Genomic DNA, 17675 nt, shown 5'->3' with positions numbered 1-17675 from the left:
TTCAAAATTAAAACAACCTTTTCCAATGGATTTTTGGAATGCATCTTTGATTCTACATTTTAAAGTCGCAACCTTATATAAACTTTTTCCAAAAGGAAATTCATGATGTTTTGCAGTCAAAAGTTGAGGAAGTTGGATGCTGATTTACGTTCTTAAACGTGGAAAGATTAAGCATCCATGGAGCTCTTGATGTGATCTATTGAAGTAATTAGAAGCAATTTAAGCTGAAAAATACGGTTGATCATTTGCTTCAACAAGGGTGTCATATGATTCATATGACATGAGCTTATCATTTTTACACTCCTAGTTCTAGAAAAATGAAAGAAATGTGACTTTTGATGTGCACTTTTAGGGGCACTATAGTCATTGGGGTACTTTCATAACTTATATACTAGGGTATTTCGGTCATTCCCTTTAAACACAGTGGGTTTTATGCCATTTATTTCAAACTTGCTGTCGAGTTGGCCGGAATTAGGGGCCAAGCGAATCTTCCGAAGAAACTCAAGAATCGCCCTAATTGGATCGGAATCACAGCCAGGCAATTCCTTGTCTAGAAACTCAAGATCGTCTCAATCATTCATGTTTAAAAGTTATCCAATTGTGACTTGGACTCACTCGAATCAGACAATTGGACTAGTGCTCGGACCTTTAGTGAGTCAAATTCCAAGTCTTTTTGGATTAATTTTTTTTTTTTGGGGCAATTTAGTAGGGATGGGTTCCACTACTTATGATCGAAATAAAATTCAAAGCGTCATATTATGGCGACCCATCATCGTGACCACCATACCTTTAGCTCATTCCTGCTCTTTTTGAACTATGAAAATACAACATCCTAAGTTGACTCTTTTTTTATTGCTCTCAAAAAAAAAAAAACATCTTAAGTCAGCTTTTTGTAAGCTCCATGTATAAAAGGTAATGGTCATCATATACAACCCCCTATGAGAAAAGCACTGCGATCAATTGTAAAGCTTCATGTAATTTTGAGCTAATAATTCGCACGTTTGTTTCATGTGAAAATGTTTCGAAAAATATTTAAACATGAAAGAATTCCCCCCATGCGGTCACCTATGAAAATATTTCATACCAATTGATACCGCAACTTTTCATACCAATAAAATGTGAAAATATTTTCACAGCTAATCACATGAGATAATCTTTTTCACGTGAAAATAAACAAATGTTAACCAAACGTGCCCTAAAGCTATCTATCTATTTATTTTCTTGATAATGCCCTAATTTCCCAATAAATGTTCAACTACAAGGTAGTGCAATAAATTAATAAAAATAGGTGCTATTTCAAATAATAAATGTTTGCATTTATCCGCTGAAACGTGGCAAAATTTAATAGGAATGAACGTTTGAAAAGAGAAATTATTGCATTTACCGGCTTGGCAAAAATTAATAGAACGAACGTTTGAAAAGAGAAATTGATGAACTCACCCTCCATTACTTGCATTCGAAGGACCTTTTTTATTTTGAAAAAAGTTTATATAAGGATGCTATCTTATAATGTAGAGCTACGGATGCCCCTCAAAAATCTATCGAAAAAAGTAGTTTTAATGTTGAAAAACCCTTTGAGTGATCATCTCGACATCGAGATGTATGACTATGAAAAATAAAAAGATTTTTCAGTCTCAGAAATAATGCATTTTATAACATATTATCTATACCGCCCATTTTCAAGATTTTCATATGTTTTTTGATCTACTTGATTTTAACTATTTTTTAAATTTAAAATTTTATAATTAGATATAAAAATAGATTTTAAGATAATCCTAAAAACATTTTACATAAAAATTATATACCATGATAAAATTTGAAGGTACACCTTACCTCTACACCTACGAATGCATCCATATGCAAACTGCACCTTTAAAAAAAAAATCTCGTGTAAGTTAAATTTTACACAACTTTCATTTTTTCATTTTTTTTATATTTTAGACGACTTTCACTTTTTCATTTTTTTCATATTTTAGACAACTTTAACTTTTTTATTTTTTTAATTCTCATTTTAGCCCCTCGGTTTGGATATCCAATGTCCAAATCAACCTCTCTTTTTCTTTTCTTTTTTCCTTGAAGCTAGAAAGTAAATTGGACATTGAAGGCCAAAAAACAATGACTTTTGGGCTGTACCGATATCCAACGTACGTGATACCCCCGCTTTTCTTTAGTTTCATTAGCCTAAATGAGAGGGGCGGATATTGAATGTCCAAACCGTTCACACTCGATAGAAAACTGCCCAAACATTTCCTTCATTTGTAACATTAGATGTTGGTTATTTGATTTTGATTGGACAGTTGAGAACATGTATTATATTTAAATTTATTTATTTTGGTATAATTGGATTAAGCTCAAGTTTTTGGAGTCCATAAATAATTCAATAAAAATAAAATCAGCAAAAATAGCTATTTTGGTCATTGTATTTTCATGAATTATTTATTTTGTACTTTTTTGTAAGTGTTGGATAGTGAGAAGTATAAGATGCTCAAAACTTAGCTTAATCCAAATATGTAAACAATAAAATCAATGTCCAATATACATCTTCAACCTTCCAATCAAGATTGAATTTCTCTTTTTTGAGTGGCTCTTTTGAGTTAAAAAAGTAAACGTGTGGGCAATTGGGCCAATCACTCCCTTTCGGGCCAAAAATATAGAACTGTAGGTACTTCAAACATCCCATATTTGTCTTTTGTTTTATAGCCCAAAAGGAGCTGAACCCCTTTTCTTTTCTTTTCTTCTTTTTTTCTTTTTTTCTTTCTTTCTTTCTTTCTTTCTTTCTTTCTTTCTTTCTTTTTTTTTTTTTTTTTTTTTTTTTTTTTGGGGTTGCGGTGGGGAAAAGAAAAAGACAAATGGTGGGCAATTCAGACATTAGATGTCTGAACTGTGGACATTTTAATGTTTTTAGTGATATAACAGTGGAGACATTAGATGTCAGGTGCCCAACTACAAAAGATAAAAACAGCCCGGGCATCCAATGTCCAAACCACTTTCCAACTCAAAGCCAAAAAGACAAAAAGAAAAAGAAAGAGCAATCAGATATCAATCAGATATCTAAACTAGGGTTAAAATGAGAAATAAAAAAATCCCCAAAAAGTGGAACTTGAACACAAAATAGGAATTTTTCTCAACGGTGCAGTTTACATACACATCCGTAGCTGTAGAGGCAAGGTGCACCTTCAAATTTTATAATGGTATATAATTTTGATGTAAAATGTTCTTAGGATTATCTCAAAATCTATTTTTATATCTAATTATGAAATTTTAAATTTAAAAAATAGTTAAAATCAAGTAAATCTATAACTTATGAAAATCTTAAAAATAGATGGTGTAGATAATATGCTATAAAATGCACTATTTCTGAAACTTAAAATCTTTTTATTTTTCTTGGTCATACATCTCGCTGTCAAGATGATCAATCAAAAGGTTTTTCAACATTAAAACTACTTTTTCCGATGGATTTTTGAAGTGCATCCGTAATTCTACATTATAAGGATGCATCCTTATACAAACTTTTTCCTTTTCTAAATTCCCGTATTTAATAGGGATTTTTTCTTTGGATTTTCAAAGAATCAAAGAAATATATTTTTAGCTAGTTTTGTGCGTATTTTGCCAAAAGTTAGAACAAATTACTTGTCAAGATTTGCAAAAAGTTTGAACATTTTACTTTTCAAGATTTTTGAGCTAACTTTGTGCACATTGTAGCTTTGCCTCATCCAATAGTAGTACATATCCCTCCGTTAGTGCAACCGTAACTCAACTGTTGCACCATTTCAAGATTCAGTAGCAGATAATTGAGAGAGAGAGAGAGAGACCGTGGCTCCAAATCATCATTTAAGGCTCAGCAGTAGCTAATCGAATATCTATAGATCGGCTTCAAATAGATGATAGCAATTGGAAAATATAGATGGGCTTTCAAATAGACGACATTGTGTACACACGAGGCAAACAATAGATCAATTATATCAAACATCAATCAGCATGGTTTCCAAACATTGAAGTAAATGCGAGTTAGCATAAGAACAAGTTGTTCCTCTCATATTGACAATGGGGTTAATAAGCTACCAACTTAGATTCTGATCAGAAGAGAAATTCAACCCCAATAGATAAAACATGTAGGGTGATTGAACTGCCAGACGAGCTGGATACTAAAAGCAATACGAACCACCGTTCAACCTGAGTCAGTGTGCATGAGGTTCCTCCCACAAAAAATATTCCTGCAATTCACACAGGCATCAAAGTGAGGGTATTAGAATCAGGATCTGATATTCACTTGGCTTTGCCAACTAAAGCTAATCAGATGTCAGGCTCTGAAGTATGTAAATGTCTCGGGAAAGGTTTGATATAAAAACCATTCATATATTTTACTATTTATGAAAAGACATCATAAAGTTGCCCGAAAATTTTGAAAATTTAGGACATGTCTAAAATGGGAGAAAATGAAACTGTAACAAAGTTTTCTCTAAAATGAGAAAGCATTATTTATGACCAAAGAAAAAAGAAATAGAAGCTTGCTAACCACTAAAAATAACAAATCCCGATCTTAGTAACTATTCAGCACTAGTCAAGAGAATTCAAAAGCCATTAGCAAACAATAACTACAGGATAGCCTACCATATGTATGATTAGTCAAAATCAGTAGTTGATGAAAGTCAAATGTTAAATATCAACTTTGTCGGGATCGGCTAAAATATCATGGAATTCATTAGCCACAACGCTAGAGCATAAACCAAACAATAGGGACGATAAGTATTGCTCCCATTAATTTTAGGGAACATTATCTGATTAAAAAACAAGGCTCTTGCATCAAACTAGATTGATCCAAATATAGAAAACAAAGATAGTATATGAAGATATCCTAAACAAATTAGGAATAAATTTAATATTTAAATCCTACATTTGTTGCAGATAATACAAAGTAAGAAGAAAATCAAGTCCATTTCCCAAATAATTTATTTCAATAGAAATGGCAACCAAGTAATATTGACTCAACATCAGATTCAATAGCAGCATATTTTATCGCTCACAATTCAATGTCTTAACAGCGTAGTAAGCTCGCTAGTAGTTCTTGCAGGCATAAGCATGTGATTTGGTAGTAGAAAAAGTCAAGCCTCAGAGAACTTGCCGCTCTTGACCTGGCCAGATAGAATTGGCTACCAACCTCAACTTCTTTTCGACCATGAGATGCATTAGCTGCCCACATCTTTTCCATCAGATTCCATGACATTAATGGACATGGCTCAACATTACCTCGCACCCTCGCTAGGTTAGTGATTGATACTGCCACACCTCTTTCACAGAAAAGACACATTTGACCTTATCCTTCTTACTTGCTTTCACCCTAACCCCGCACTCCATGCAGGATCCTCTTTTCACTAACATACTTCGAGGAGACTACTACAGAAGTAGACTATCCTGAACCTACACATAGAAAGGCAAAAAAAAAAACAGCATTCCAATGTCCAAAAAATTGCCCATCCCCCAAATTTATGCTAATTATTGGGGAATGAGAAAGAATTTTAAGGCGTAAAACATTTGGGAATGCAACCAAGTGGGGATTTTCATCCCTAAATGCATCAAACACCGAAAGACAAAAAAAAAAAAAGAAAAAAGAAAAAAAGAAAAGAAAAGGATAACGTATTTAAATGCCTCAAAAATTGGAGAAGCTCAATTTCTCGGGGGAGAAATTTTTGTTTCAACCAAAACTGAACTTGTATGGGGATTTGAAGTCTTAAAACCTTCAAACACCGAAAAATATGAAACAAAAATACCATGAAGAATTTTCTTTGATAAAGAAAAGGAAAACTATAAAATATTGAATACAATGGGTGGAAAAACTAAAAAGTAGGAAAAGAAGTCCTGAAAACTCATATATATTCATAAGAAATCAAGAAAAAATTAAGGACAGCTATTTAGAATACAAAAGAGTAACGGTAACAAGCATTCCATGCTAAAATCAGAAAAATAACATTTTCCTTGTTTTCGACTAAAACTTTAAAATAAAATTCAAAATTAAGAGAAAAAAGGAAAAAAAACACGATCTAGCTATTGATCAATAAATAAAAGCTGGATTTAGCTGAAATGTGGACTGGATCTATGCAAATCCAAATTATTTTGAAGGAACCAGAAATGTTTACAGTTTAAGAGAAAAAAAATCAACTTTGAGATGCAACGAATCAAATTTGCTGTAATTAAAGAATTCTTCCAAATGTGCAAAATTGTTTATGGATCTAATAAAGCAGCCAAAATGGAACCTAGGGCTGCCACCGAATGGGCCAATGATCAAAGCTATAGGTTTCTTTTTCTAGAGAACAAGTAAAAAATGGAAACAGTTGGACTCATCGAATCCTGATCGACTCAGCAAAGACTCAGGAACCGGCCAAGCCCAACTGCAAAACTGGCCGGTTCAACATTCTACAGAGTCAGCACCCTCCAATTTCAAGTGACTCAGGCGATTTTGTGCTCGAACCATTAATTTTTTATCGCTTCAGCTTATAGAATCTTTATCATATATACATGAGTGTGTGTGTGTGTGGGGGTGGGGGACAGAGATTCTTCCAATGACAAAAAAATCATTGGTCAAATCCTCATCCATACACGTTCAATTTGGTTGAAACAATGTTTTTAGGGCAAGCTTTCTATGCTTCACAATGTCACGTCTCTAAACTATTTTATTTTTAACTTTTTTATACAAATTATTTGAACACCAAATTTTGTACGTCCAATCCTCTATTAAACTTGCACTAGCGAAAAATACAAAAAAATTATTTTCAATAAAATAAAATGACCAAAATACCCTTTAAATTTTCAAGGGGTATTTTGGTCATTATATTTTATCGAAAAATTATTTTTAATACTTTTTATAGGTGCGCCCCAATGAGAAGATAGCACGTACCAAATTTCATATTCATACAATTTGTATAAAAAAACTAAAAATAAAATACTTTGAGACGTCGGATCTAAGATCAAACGGTGAGTGGCTTTCTCGATCAAAATTGGACGGCTGGATGGTAGGGGAAGCATAGATCTTCTATGCTGTAGGGGAAGTATAGAAACCTTTCCCATGTTTTTAACTAATATTTTGGGCATTAAAATAATTTCTCATGTTTAATGCTTCATGGATAAAAATCCAAACGCAAACGTGTCCAAAAAATGTTTTTTTCTCGATAAATCAGAATTCCTCATTTTTTGTCATTAACAATGCTTTCTAGAATTTTTTTACAACAAATTTTTCTTTTTTAACCAAAATTGGGAACAAGAAATTTTAGGTTAAAAATTTGTTTTGTTTTGTTTCTTTTCCTTTTATTATGTGTAGGGTTCTAGTTGATCTACCTTTCTACAAGTCTACTGAAAGTATGTCGCAGATATAGAAGATGCCGCCTGGAAGTATGGCGCTAAGGTACATCCAAATAAGAAAGATCTCTTATTAGAGAGGTGAGTAGCAATATCAACCGCGTTAAACATCACCTAGCAAGGATGCTTAGCAATGTTGCACCATGTTGATTCGTGCTATAGAGTGTGAGGGAAAAGTTGACCGTAGCTATTAAGGCTAAGACCAAGAAAAAGATTGCAGGAGATTTGCAACCAGTTCTACCAAGCTATATGGGGGAGGGAGGGGAGAGGGAGTGAGAAAAATGACCATTAAGAGCAGTTTCCATAAGATAATAAGGGAGTGTGTGATGGAGACGACTGCTTAATGTTTTTATGATCCTAACATCCCTTCCAATGCAACCAACAGCAACTTCTATGCACACACGAGAAGTGGTTGGCGGAAGTGGAAAGAGGCTCCTAGAAGAAGAGATGAGCCCTATCGAAAAGGAAGGAGATGATGGTGGGAATCAAAAGGCACATGTTACAGATGGTGACCAAGTTGGATGGGTATAAGTTGAAGAGCAAGGGGGGAAGTGAATGAGGAGATGAGAACAATGATGAGACCATCGATATAGATGATGGTGACACAAGGACGCCTAAATCAAGCACAAGCAGCAGGGTAGGGGTGAGCATGAGGGGCAGACTAACCTTGGCAACTTTGTGTTAGAGAGATCTACTTAAGTTACCCAACCGAGAGACTCATTCCATTAGAGAGAGTTACTTAAGTTACCCAACCGAGAGACTCATTCCTAAACTATTTTTTGCTACATTAGCAGGGAGGGCTTTGTGTGAAAAACCCACCACTTGTACTTGTATTAAGAAATATAATAGCAAGGAGTTAATCCTTATGTAATATCAATTTAAAAAATGTCCGCTATAAGCTTTCCTCTATCCCTCTATTTACATAGTGACCTCACTAACATTTGCTCTGTCCCACTCAAAGTCAACTTGGGGTTTGTAGTTCCCATTTTCTATATATGATGCTTTCTCTTGCATTTCTTAGGGGGTTTATCTTTTCTCCCAAGATGCTATTTCAAATTTTTCATGTCATCTCCCTTAGTATCACTTGAATGGTATGACGGTGGTCTTCATTTCCTGACCAGTTTCTTTCTTTCCATATGGCCCAAATTAGTGTGAGGAGAGGCATTCCAAAGCTTTCTTAAGAATTTACTTGAACTTCCTTTGAAACCAATTTATAAGGATGTTTGAGCCTGCTTTGGCTCTGGTATTGAATCTCCAAAGGAACAGAAGAGGTCATGGTGGTCTTCAATCTCAGCTTTACATAAGAAGCAATCTATTGAAACCAAGGCAACCACAATTTTACACTCTATCGACAGTTGGTTTCCTCTTCTAATTAGCTATCCAAGTAGCAAGGATTACAATGATCGAACTGACAATGCTGACTTTGCGCTTCCCTGTCATTCATTTTAGCTTTAGATTGTGTAATTTGACTTGTATAGTTGTAAATCTGAAAGTTGGATGATCATGTGGAACTCTCTATTGTCATGTACTCTATTTTGAACTATTGAATGAATGTCTGGCACTTTGGCAGATAGAACCTTAGCATTTACAAGTTTATATTTCTTTCATCAATTTACATAACATTTTTAAGGAAATTTTTTCAGATTTGTTTGCAATTTTTTTGTTGTTCTTTGGGATCTTTTTTAATGTCATTTGAACCGAAATCAACCAGACTTACTAAGCCAATTTGGCTTGGCTTGGCCCATGACTAAGTCCTAAGCTGATTCTGGTCTTCTAGGCATTGTAATCTTCTATATCCAATGCAAAACATCTTTTAAAAGTGTTTCCATATAACTGTTTTGCTCTCTTTTTCCTACCTAGGTTCTCAAAGCCCCTGGACTTTTTCAAAATTGTGGCATCAACTTCATCTACAAAATAGGAAATGCACTAGCATAAGTTTAAGCCGTACATCACATGAAATAATGCTATAATATATAGTAGAGGTTGGTGATAACCTTGTTTACAAAATACAAATGCAACATATAAATTTGTCAAAAAATATTCAGGTCGATTTAGAACAGCTCCAGTTAATAGGGGCAATTTGGTTCAAGTGGAAGACTCTAAACGGCCAAGGGAAGTCCCAAAGGACATACATGGAAGTAATGCAAAGAGATATCGTGGCCTATGGTCTGACTAAGGGTATTGCCCGTGATAAAACGGAATGGCGGAACAAGATTCGTTTAGCCAACCCCAAGTAGTTGGGATAAGGCTTGGATGATGATGATGATGATGCAGAGTCCATCCTAAACAATTGCAAACATCAGTATATACTAGCATGTGAATCAGAATAGATCGATGTTTTTTCCTATTTTGGCAAGCAATCAAATAATTGAAACAAAAAAGGATAACCACAAACTATAAGAGGAAGATTGACTCACAATAATGAACATCCACGTCGAGGCTTTTTCTTTTTTTCCTTTTGCTTAGGTGGCTGAATGACGACTTTGATTGCAGCATCAAAAACTGACTTAACATTCTGCAGACACAACAAGGCCTTGAAATAAGAAGAGCAACAACTATTACTGACTAACACACACAAGACGGAGTAAAGGAAAAGTTTGGTAAATATGGGGAGATTTAGATTCTAATCGTGGCTCAGCAGACGCATGAGACAAGCAAACTCGAAAGTTAAGACTCAAACTGGGTAAGTATTCTCCACTTCAACGAAAGAAGCAAAAATCCAAAGAAATACGCTAAAAGAAGTGGGAAGTTAAGAAACAACATAACAGTAAAAATATATTGTTTAGGGCTAGAATATCTACAAGAGTTGGAAGAAATAGCAAAGGCGACCACTCATATCCTTCAAATATGGTTAATGTCCAAGAAACAGAAAAAACTCGATTCCTGGCCAACCGAAATAATAGCGTCAAACTCACCCAGTCTTTGGAGACGGGGGAATTCCAACATGAAACTCAGGTGACAATATATGGGACTACGGCAAGCCTTTCGCATTTGTGTTTCTTTCGACTCTCACAAGTATTGAGTCCCCAAGATATGTTCTTAAACATGGATATAAGTATATAAACATAAATAACCCTGACGTTGTAAACAAATGTTTGCCTTTATTCCTTGCCTGTTGGGTTTTTGAGCTGCATTCTATATAATATGCTACACCAATCTGTTTCCTTAATTCCTCACCCTGATGCCAAAACAAACAAAATATGCCCTTGTCAAATGTATGATATTTTCCAAATAACACTACAATCAAACTTGGTGCGCATAAATTCAATTCAAAAAGGAAATACCATACTTGGGCCGTGGTCACCGGTACCATGCCTGGATGATCAGACAAATAGTATTTATCTTCTCGAAGATCTACAGTCAAATATTACACAAAACTCTCAGAGCTCAGAAGTTGTGGAAATGAAAAGCAAGATACGTGACATGCTTGTGACGTTCATATCCAAAGAACCGTTTGGTCAAAGTTATACTCATCATTTGAAAAGAGTAAACCAAGGGCTAACAAAAGTTATAGCTAAAACAAAAAAAAGTTAAAGAAGCTCATTTTTCCCTGGTAAACAACATAATGTGTATGGTATACATACAGGTGTATAAGCAACATTTTCAGTAACCCATGGTGCAGGCAAACATGCAACATGGCATAACAGGTTTATAATGTCTATGTTTCAATTATGAAGTTCCAGACCAATTTTCAAATTCATGATAATTAAAAATTGCAGATTATGTAGATGCCATTATAGTTATGTAAAGGACCAAAAACTTAACAAGCATATTTAATGATAGGCGTGTCATTAAATTACATCCTCAATGACTATGCCATTACAAACTCAGCGTATAAGCCAACGCCCCCTCTCCATTAGTGCAGAAAAATCTTCCAGTAACCACTACAAACTTAATGAAGGCATCCACTATCTTCAATGAAACTTATGTTTCATTGAAGACATCCCCTTGGTGAGGACATCTACCATCTTCCAACTGAATATAGGAACTTATATGAGGCAAAAATGCAACATCAGCCATGAAATAACACCTAATAAAGCATCAATATGTTGCTTGTTTCATCTGCAATCAGAGCATTGTTGTCTCCAAACAGGGAGTGGGAGATGATGACATCAAACTCAGAAAACAAAAGCTGTAAACAAAGGATCTAACTGCAGGCAGTAGTTATGTCACTTAACCAGGATTCAATACAAAACCAAAGAACTGGCAAGTTTCGTATTCATCGGGAGTAATGGTAAATTTCAATTACGTAAAATTTAACAAAAGAGAAATAAAAAGAACACAGAATATCATTGTCAACAAGTTCCATCATTTGGGTTTTCTATTGCCATAGTCAAGAACAAAGAAACACAACTTTGTAGCACATTTTCCAAAGATTATGGGAAGCTATGAGAATAAACAATATGTTCAAGAAAAACCAAAAAAAAAGAAGCAACTTGACGTAATCTGAACTCTTACTGTTAATTTAAAAATAAATAAAAAATTTGTACCCCATAACTTTGTTTTTTTTTTTGGCCAAATCCCATAATGGATTCCAATATGATTACTTTTCCTTTTAAAGAGCCCATGTTGTCTCATTTTGTTATAATGAAAATGTAATCAAACTCAATTTCACTAATTTCATCCTTGTTTCAAAGATGGGTGATTACTATGCAACAATAAAAAGAAATCAATTAAAGCATTGCCTCATTAGAACAAATAAAGGGTCTTATTGTAGAAAAACAAAGATATGGATCATTGACTATCCCAAATAATCTGCATAGAAATATCTTCCCCATAAGGCTTTTGAATTAGTCTCTCTCTTGGATTTCAAATCTAGAACCAATCACCTAAAGTGAACATCAAATTTCTTTTTATCAAAAAATTTCCAGTACATGTAAGGTTAATCAAGAGTATCTCAAAAATACAGTGTCTGATATGTTAATGTTTCCACAATTAAATGGACTGGAGCAAATCTAAATTACAAAGTCAATACTGAAGATCCATCAGTGGTGCAGAACGAATGTAATAGAATCGACTACTGGCAAGGTTGAGAATATTCAATAAGCTGTTTAATCAGCCATACAATTAATGGCATCATAATTAAAATAACCATGAGGGAAACTTAGAAGAATAGCTATCCACATAAAGTAACTGGAGTGGATGGACCAAAGACCTGAATCAGGGTATAGGCGTGTTTGGCCCTTAGCAAAGCTCAATCCGGATATTGATCAATCAGTGGATAGGCTAGATTTGAAAGCCCGTGGTAGCGGATATATCAATCACAGCAAGTGCAACTGTGAGAGGGAAACAATATCCACCATTAACTCCTTATAGTAGCAATAAAACACCAAAGGGATGACTAGTGTCTGCCACATCCATGGCCATGAGTAATCTAGGGAGAAACTCGTGGGGTTTCACTTGAAATAATTGGAGATACCAACAAGGTCGGTCTAGTCTCATAGTCTCCAAGAAAGCCACTCTAAAGATGGCAACATGTACAACGATGAAATTCTTTCGAAAGAAAATTATGTCCTGAATCTCATCAGTAGCTTATATCTGAATATAATCATCTGATTTCATTTATGAATAAACATAAAAATCATTAGTACCCACTCAAATATTGCATAACAATATTCTTAGACCAAGTTCTATGTTTGTTTTACCATACATATCGAATGAAACAAATTCCAACACCTTCAGAAAACATGAATATCTATGTACCAACTGAATTTATCTGAACAATAAGCCGATCTAATATCCCACTTCTCTTTTATTGTTTCATACTTGGGAAGTTTCCTAACAACTATTGGTTTAATCATTCTCAGATTTCAGGATACCAACACAGAAATGTTGAATTATCATGTCCCTGTTTTCGGGAAAAAAACATCATTTCCTCGGAGGTATTTATTTATCAGACCCTGTATCCACAAAGTATACATTCAAGTATTCAACAATTAATGATTAGAAAATACCAGGAATATAATCATTTAGAAATTAGGAAGACATTTCCAACCACAAAACCTTCACAACTCAAGGTTTCTTCGATGGATCTTCATGAAAAGTGGATCATAAACTGTATGTGTTATTACCTTCTTGCAATAACAATTCAAAGCGCTTGTTTTGTCCCACACATGAAGAAGGCCAAGTGACAAACAGTTTCTTCAAAATATTGTTCGGAACCTAATCTTCTGAACATAAATAAATATTTTGTATAGACTTACTTCTGCACAACTTTGGATCCACTTGTCCTCAAATCACGATTCTGGAACCCAAAAAAGTACTGGTAACGACAAATGTTCATAATTAATTGCTGACATTATTACCATTTCAGATACTCAGTCATACACGAATCTTTCCTCATTTTCAATCATATGCTTTTTTTCATGATCTTCAATCTTATGGCTAAACTTTTTCCTGAACTTCAGCACCCAACTGAAGCTCTCATTCAATCAGAAAGCTCAAGAGCCTTTTTCCTTTCTCCGAGACTTTGCAAATTCTGGCACAAAACTTTGGTCCATTACTTATTAAGAAAGAAAGGCAATTGTTGCATTAATTCCCAACATTACAGCTCAAATATCTTTAATTGGAACTGTAAAAAGATTCCTAGGATGAGGCTGTGGAATAAAGAAAAGAATAAAAAAAATATGTCAAAAAGAGCATCAAAAGAGATGATGATCCACACAATTTTGCTGACAAGAAGTCTAGGTGGGCCGCGGCAACTTCAGAATGAAAAGTTGTTGGATCCTTAAACAGGAAATCCAAAAGGAGCTATAATTTATGCTAAGCAATAAAAAGAAGCCATAATAGAGAAGAAAAGAAAGGCTTAAGTCAGAAAAATGTAATGCCTATCAATTTACAGAAATTCCAATGATTAACGATAAATTGTCATATTAGATATCTTCCCCTGGGCCATACAAAGAACCCACAATATAGAGACAACATATGAACAACAGCAATAGAATCAATTCAAATCTTGTAAGATTCAAAGAAACATGTTCACAAGCTCTTTCGCACTTTATGCTCCAAAAGACTCAAAATGCAAAGGTTTCAGGAAAATATCCCACAAAAACCTGACAGGTCATTGGGGATTAATAACCACAAAAAATGCAAAGCAATGTATTATCTTTCTTCGAACGAGTACCAAGTGATCCAAAGTACCGTAAATCGGATTTACTTTGTTAAAACTTCCAAAAGATTCCTTCCAAAGAAATGATCTTTAGGAATTTCAAATATTTGAAATACAACCTATGAACCTACTTTGTGCAACCAGGTGCTAGCCTTTGAGATCATCACCAAAACCAAATTTCAGTATGCACAATCAGGCTTGAAAAAGATCACCTTTGACCAACAATGGCTACTTTTTGACATGAAGAAGACCCCAATCTGCAGAAATATTACATCTGTGCATTCACAAGCTCTGTTACCATGTGAAACTACCCAAGCATACAACAATAGCCTGATTAATGACATTGTATTTGATCGATTTCTGTGATGGATTATTAGGTTGCATTTTCTTTTCTTTTTTTGGGGGGGGAGGAGGGGGGGTGTGCGTGTGCGTGTAAGGTTGTATCTCATTGACAATAAATCTCAGTACAAATAGACATAGTATACATGTGCAATTCCTTTATAAGTATAAAATTTGTGAAGTTCATTGGCAGTTATTCATAAATAAATATGGAAAACACCTCTAATGAAGTAAATAAAAGCTAAAAGAGGCCTCCAGCAATTTCATCAGTAAGAACAACTTACACAAAAAACCATTCACTTGGGTCCATCAGATCCCAAGCTTGGCCACCATTAATTAACTTAAGAGTGATAAAAACCCAACACTTGACCAAGATATGTTTGAGGTTTCCACTTGAAAAAAAAAAAACAAACAAAGAAAAAAGAAAACAGAATGCACCAAAACACATTGGAACAGCAGGCATATATAAAAGAGATCCACAATGCAACAGATCATTGTTCACATGTTCTGTGTGAGAAATTGTAGGATCAGATTTCAGTACATAGAAGAAAGAAGGTTATCATGAAGTATAATCTAAGCAGTTATTTTTCAGAATTTGAATCCCAATTGAAACCCAATTATCATGAGGATATTCTCATTAGTTACCTTGAAAATATAAATCACGGTCCTCAATTATAAAATGGCTTTTTACTACTTACCCAATTTGGTGCCAACAAGAACAACAGGGACACCAGGTGCATAATGTTGAAGTTCAGGAATCCACTGAAAAGGGCAAAGTAGCAAGAGAAAACAGCATCAGATGATCTGAGAAAGAATATATAAGGGGAAAAAGCACCATAGCTAAAACCCAGAAAGAATAAAAGCACAACCTTCTTCATAACATTCTCATAACTAGCTCGGCTGACTAAAGAGAAAGCCACCACAAACACATCTGCTCCTCTGTAGCTCAAAGGCCTCAGCCTATTGTAATCTTCTTGCCCTGCCAAAAGAAAGAAAACAACTTGAAATCTGCTAAATCGGGCAAAATTGCACGAGAAAGAAAGTGACAAATCAGTGACGCGCCTAGTTAGGAACAATTGATTGGGGAATAAAACCAAGCTAAAAACACAAAACACAAAGTAATTGATTGAAATACCCATTGGGATGAACCCCAAGGTTGGGCCGAAGAGAACATATAAGTAACAACTAGCAAATGTTACAAATCAGCAAAGCTTGTAGAAAATAGAAATGTGATTGGAAAATTAAAACCAGTGAATCATAAAGCAGAAAACCAAATAAAGTAAAGTTATCAATAAAGCCCCAATTTCGATGAACATCCAACTTCGGTTAAAGAGATTAAAAAAAAGAATAATAAAGATTTTTTTTATCATAATTTCATAGAGAAAAGCTGAGTTTCAGCTTACTAAGAGAATTACCAGCTGTATCCCAGAGGCCCAGGTTCACAGTGGTTCCATCCACAACCACATTAGCGCTAAAGTTATCAAACACCGTGGGTATATAGTCCTGAAAGCAAAAGACATGATATTGTTGGGGAGAGAGAGAGAAAGAGAGAGAGAGAGAGAGAAAGAGAGAGAGAGAGAGAGAGAGAGAGAGAGAACCGAACCGTGAGTATATAGTCCTGATGGAATGACAAAGCATAATACAGAGAGAGAGAGAGAGAGAGAGGGAGAGAGGAGCACAAGTAAACAAAATTAAGAGAGAACAAAAAAGCGAAAGGGCAACCCCAAAAGGACTCAGCACTAAACTTTCAGAACCCCGCACGTCTCTGAAACCACAAAAAACCAGTAACTTCGAATTCTCTCTCACATTGAAAAAACACAAAAAGAAAGAAACAATTCATGGAGTTTAGGAGAGAGAGAGCTCACAGTTGGGAACTTGTTACTGGTGTAGCAGATGAGCATACAGGTCTTCCCAACTGCTCCATCCCCAACAGTGACGCACTTTATGAACCTCGAAGCACTCGAAGCCATGAAATTCCTCGTAGCTCAACACAAACTCAAAAAACAAATAAAGCAAGGAAATGATACTATTTGTTCTCAGACAGGTGGGTGATGAAACTCCTCACCCATGATTCTAATTGGTATTGGACCAGCTCAGAGAAAACTGCCAATCTGGCCGAGGTGGGTTTTGATTGCAGAGCTAGAGAGAGAGACTAAATGTGGGGTTGCAACCCACCGCAGAGTAAATGCGTTTTTGCAGGAGAGAGAATGAAGAGTAAATGGAGTTCACTTTTTGAATCAGTTCTTTGGGAGACACAGGGAGAAGAAAGTGTAGAGAGAGAAAGAGATAAGAGAGAGAGAGAGAGAGAGAGAGAGAGAGAGTAAAAGAGGAGGAAACGAGTGCGAAAGATTGCAAACGCGATGCCGTGAAACAACGATAGAGGAGAGAGAGAGAGGAACTTGAGAATGTAGAGAGAGAGAGAACTTGAGAATGTAGAGAGAGAGAGAAACAAAGGGAAGAGATACGTGACTTAAATTTGAACAGGGGGAGGGGATTTCAGTGAATTTGAATGGCAGTGGAATGGAAAAGGAGAAAAAAGGTGAAAATTTTGATGAGAGAGAAAAGGTGGAGTGAACTTGGACAGAGAGAGAGAGAGGGAAATAGGATTACAAATTAAAGCAAGCGTTGTGTGTGAAATACTCAAGTTAGTGTAGAGAGAGATTAAAAAAAAGAAAGAGTTTATATAAAGATGCTACTTTATAATGTAGAACTATATATGCCCTTTGAAAACATTTTGGTTAATTAAGTTTAAAAAATAGTGCATTTTACAACATATTATCTATCTCGTTTATTTTTAAGATTTTCATATGTTTATAGATTTATTTAATTTTAATTATTTTTAAAATTTTATAATTAAATATAAAAATAAATTTTAAAA

At 34.8% G+C, this 17675-nt stretch overlaps 1 protein-coding gene across 2 annotated transcripts; it reads right to left on the bottom strand.

The window, feature by feature from the left end:
* Positions 1-3931: 3931 nt before the first annotated feature.
* Positions 3932-17450, bottom strand: LOC18427603 (rac-like GTP-binding protein 3). Of its 2 annotated transcripts, XM_011622605.3 has the most exons (8): positions 16663-17450; positions 16213-16300; positions 15667-15776; positions 15496-15559; positions 10640-10704; positions 10463-10528; positions 9768-9865; positions 3932-4214 (listed from the first exon to the last, which is right to left on the bottom strand). In XM_011622605.3, the coding sequence occupies exons 1-8, from the start codon at positions 16765-16767 to the stop codon at positions 4169-4171; spliced, it is 642 nt and encodes a 213-aa protein (XP_011620907.1). In that variant the 5' UTR covers positions 16768-17450; the 3' UTR covers positions 3932-4168. The 2 variants fall into 2 exon arrangements, with proteins under 2 accessions (XP_011620907.1, XP_088706037.1); XM_088849911.1 differs by lacking the exon at positions 3932-4214 and having other exon boundaries at positions 9764-9865; positions 16663-17449.
* Positions 17451-17675: the final 225 nt, after the last annotated feature.

Source organism: Amborella trichopoda, chromosome 10 (genome assembly GCF_054954075.1).
Source record: "Amborella trichopoda isolate Santa Cruz 75 chromosome 10, AtrichopodaSantaCruz75HAP2 v2.0, whole genome shotgun sequence".
Lineage (NCBI taxonomy): Eukaryota > Viridiplantae > Streptophyta > Magnoliopsida > Amborellales > Amborellaceae > Amborella > Amborella trichopoda.
The sequence above is the reverse complement of the archived record's forward strand: the minus strand, read 5'-3'. Positions and strand labels throughout refer to the sequence as shown.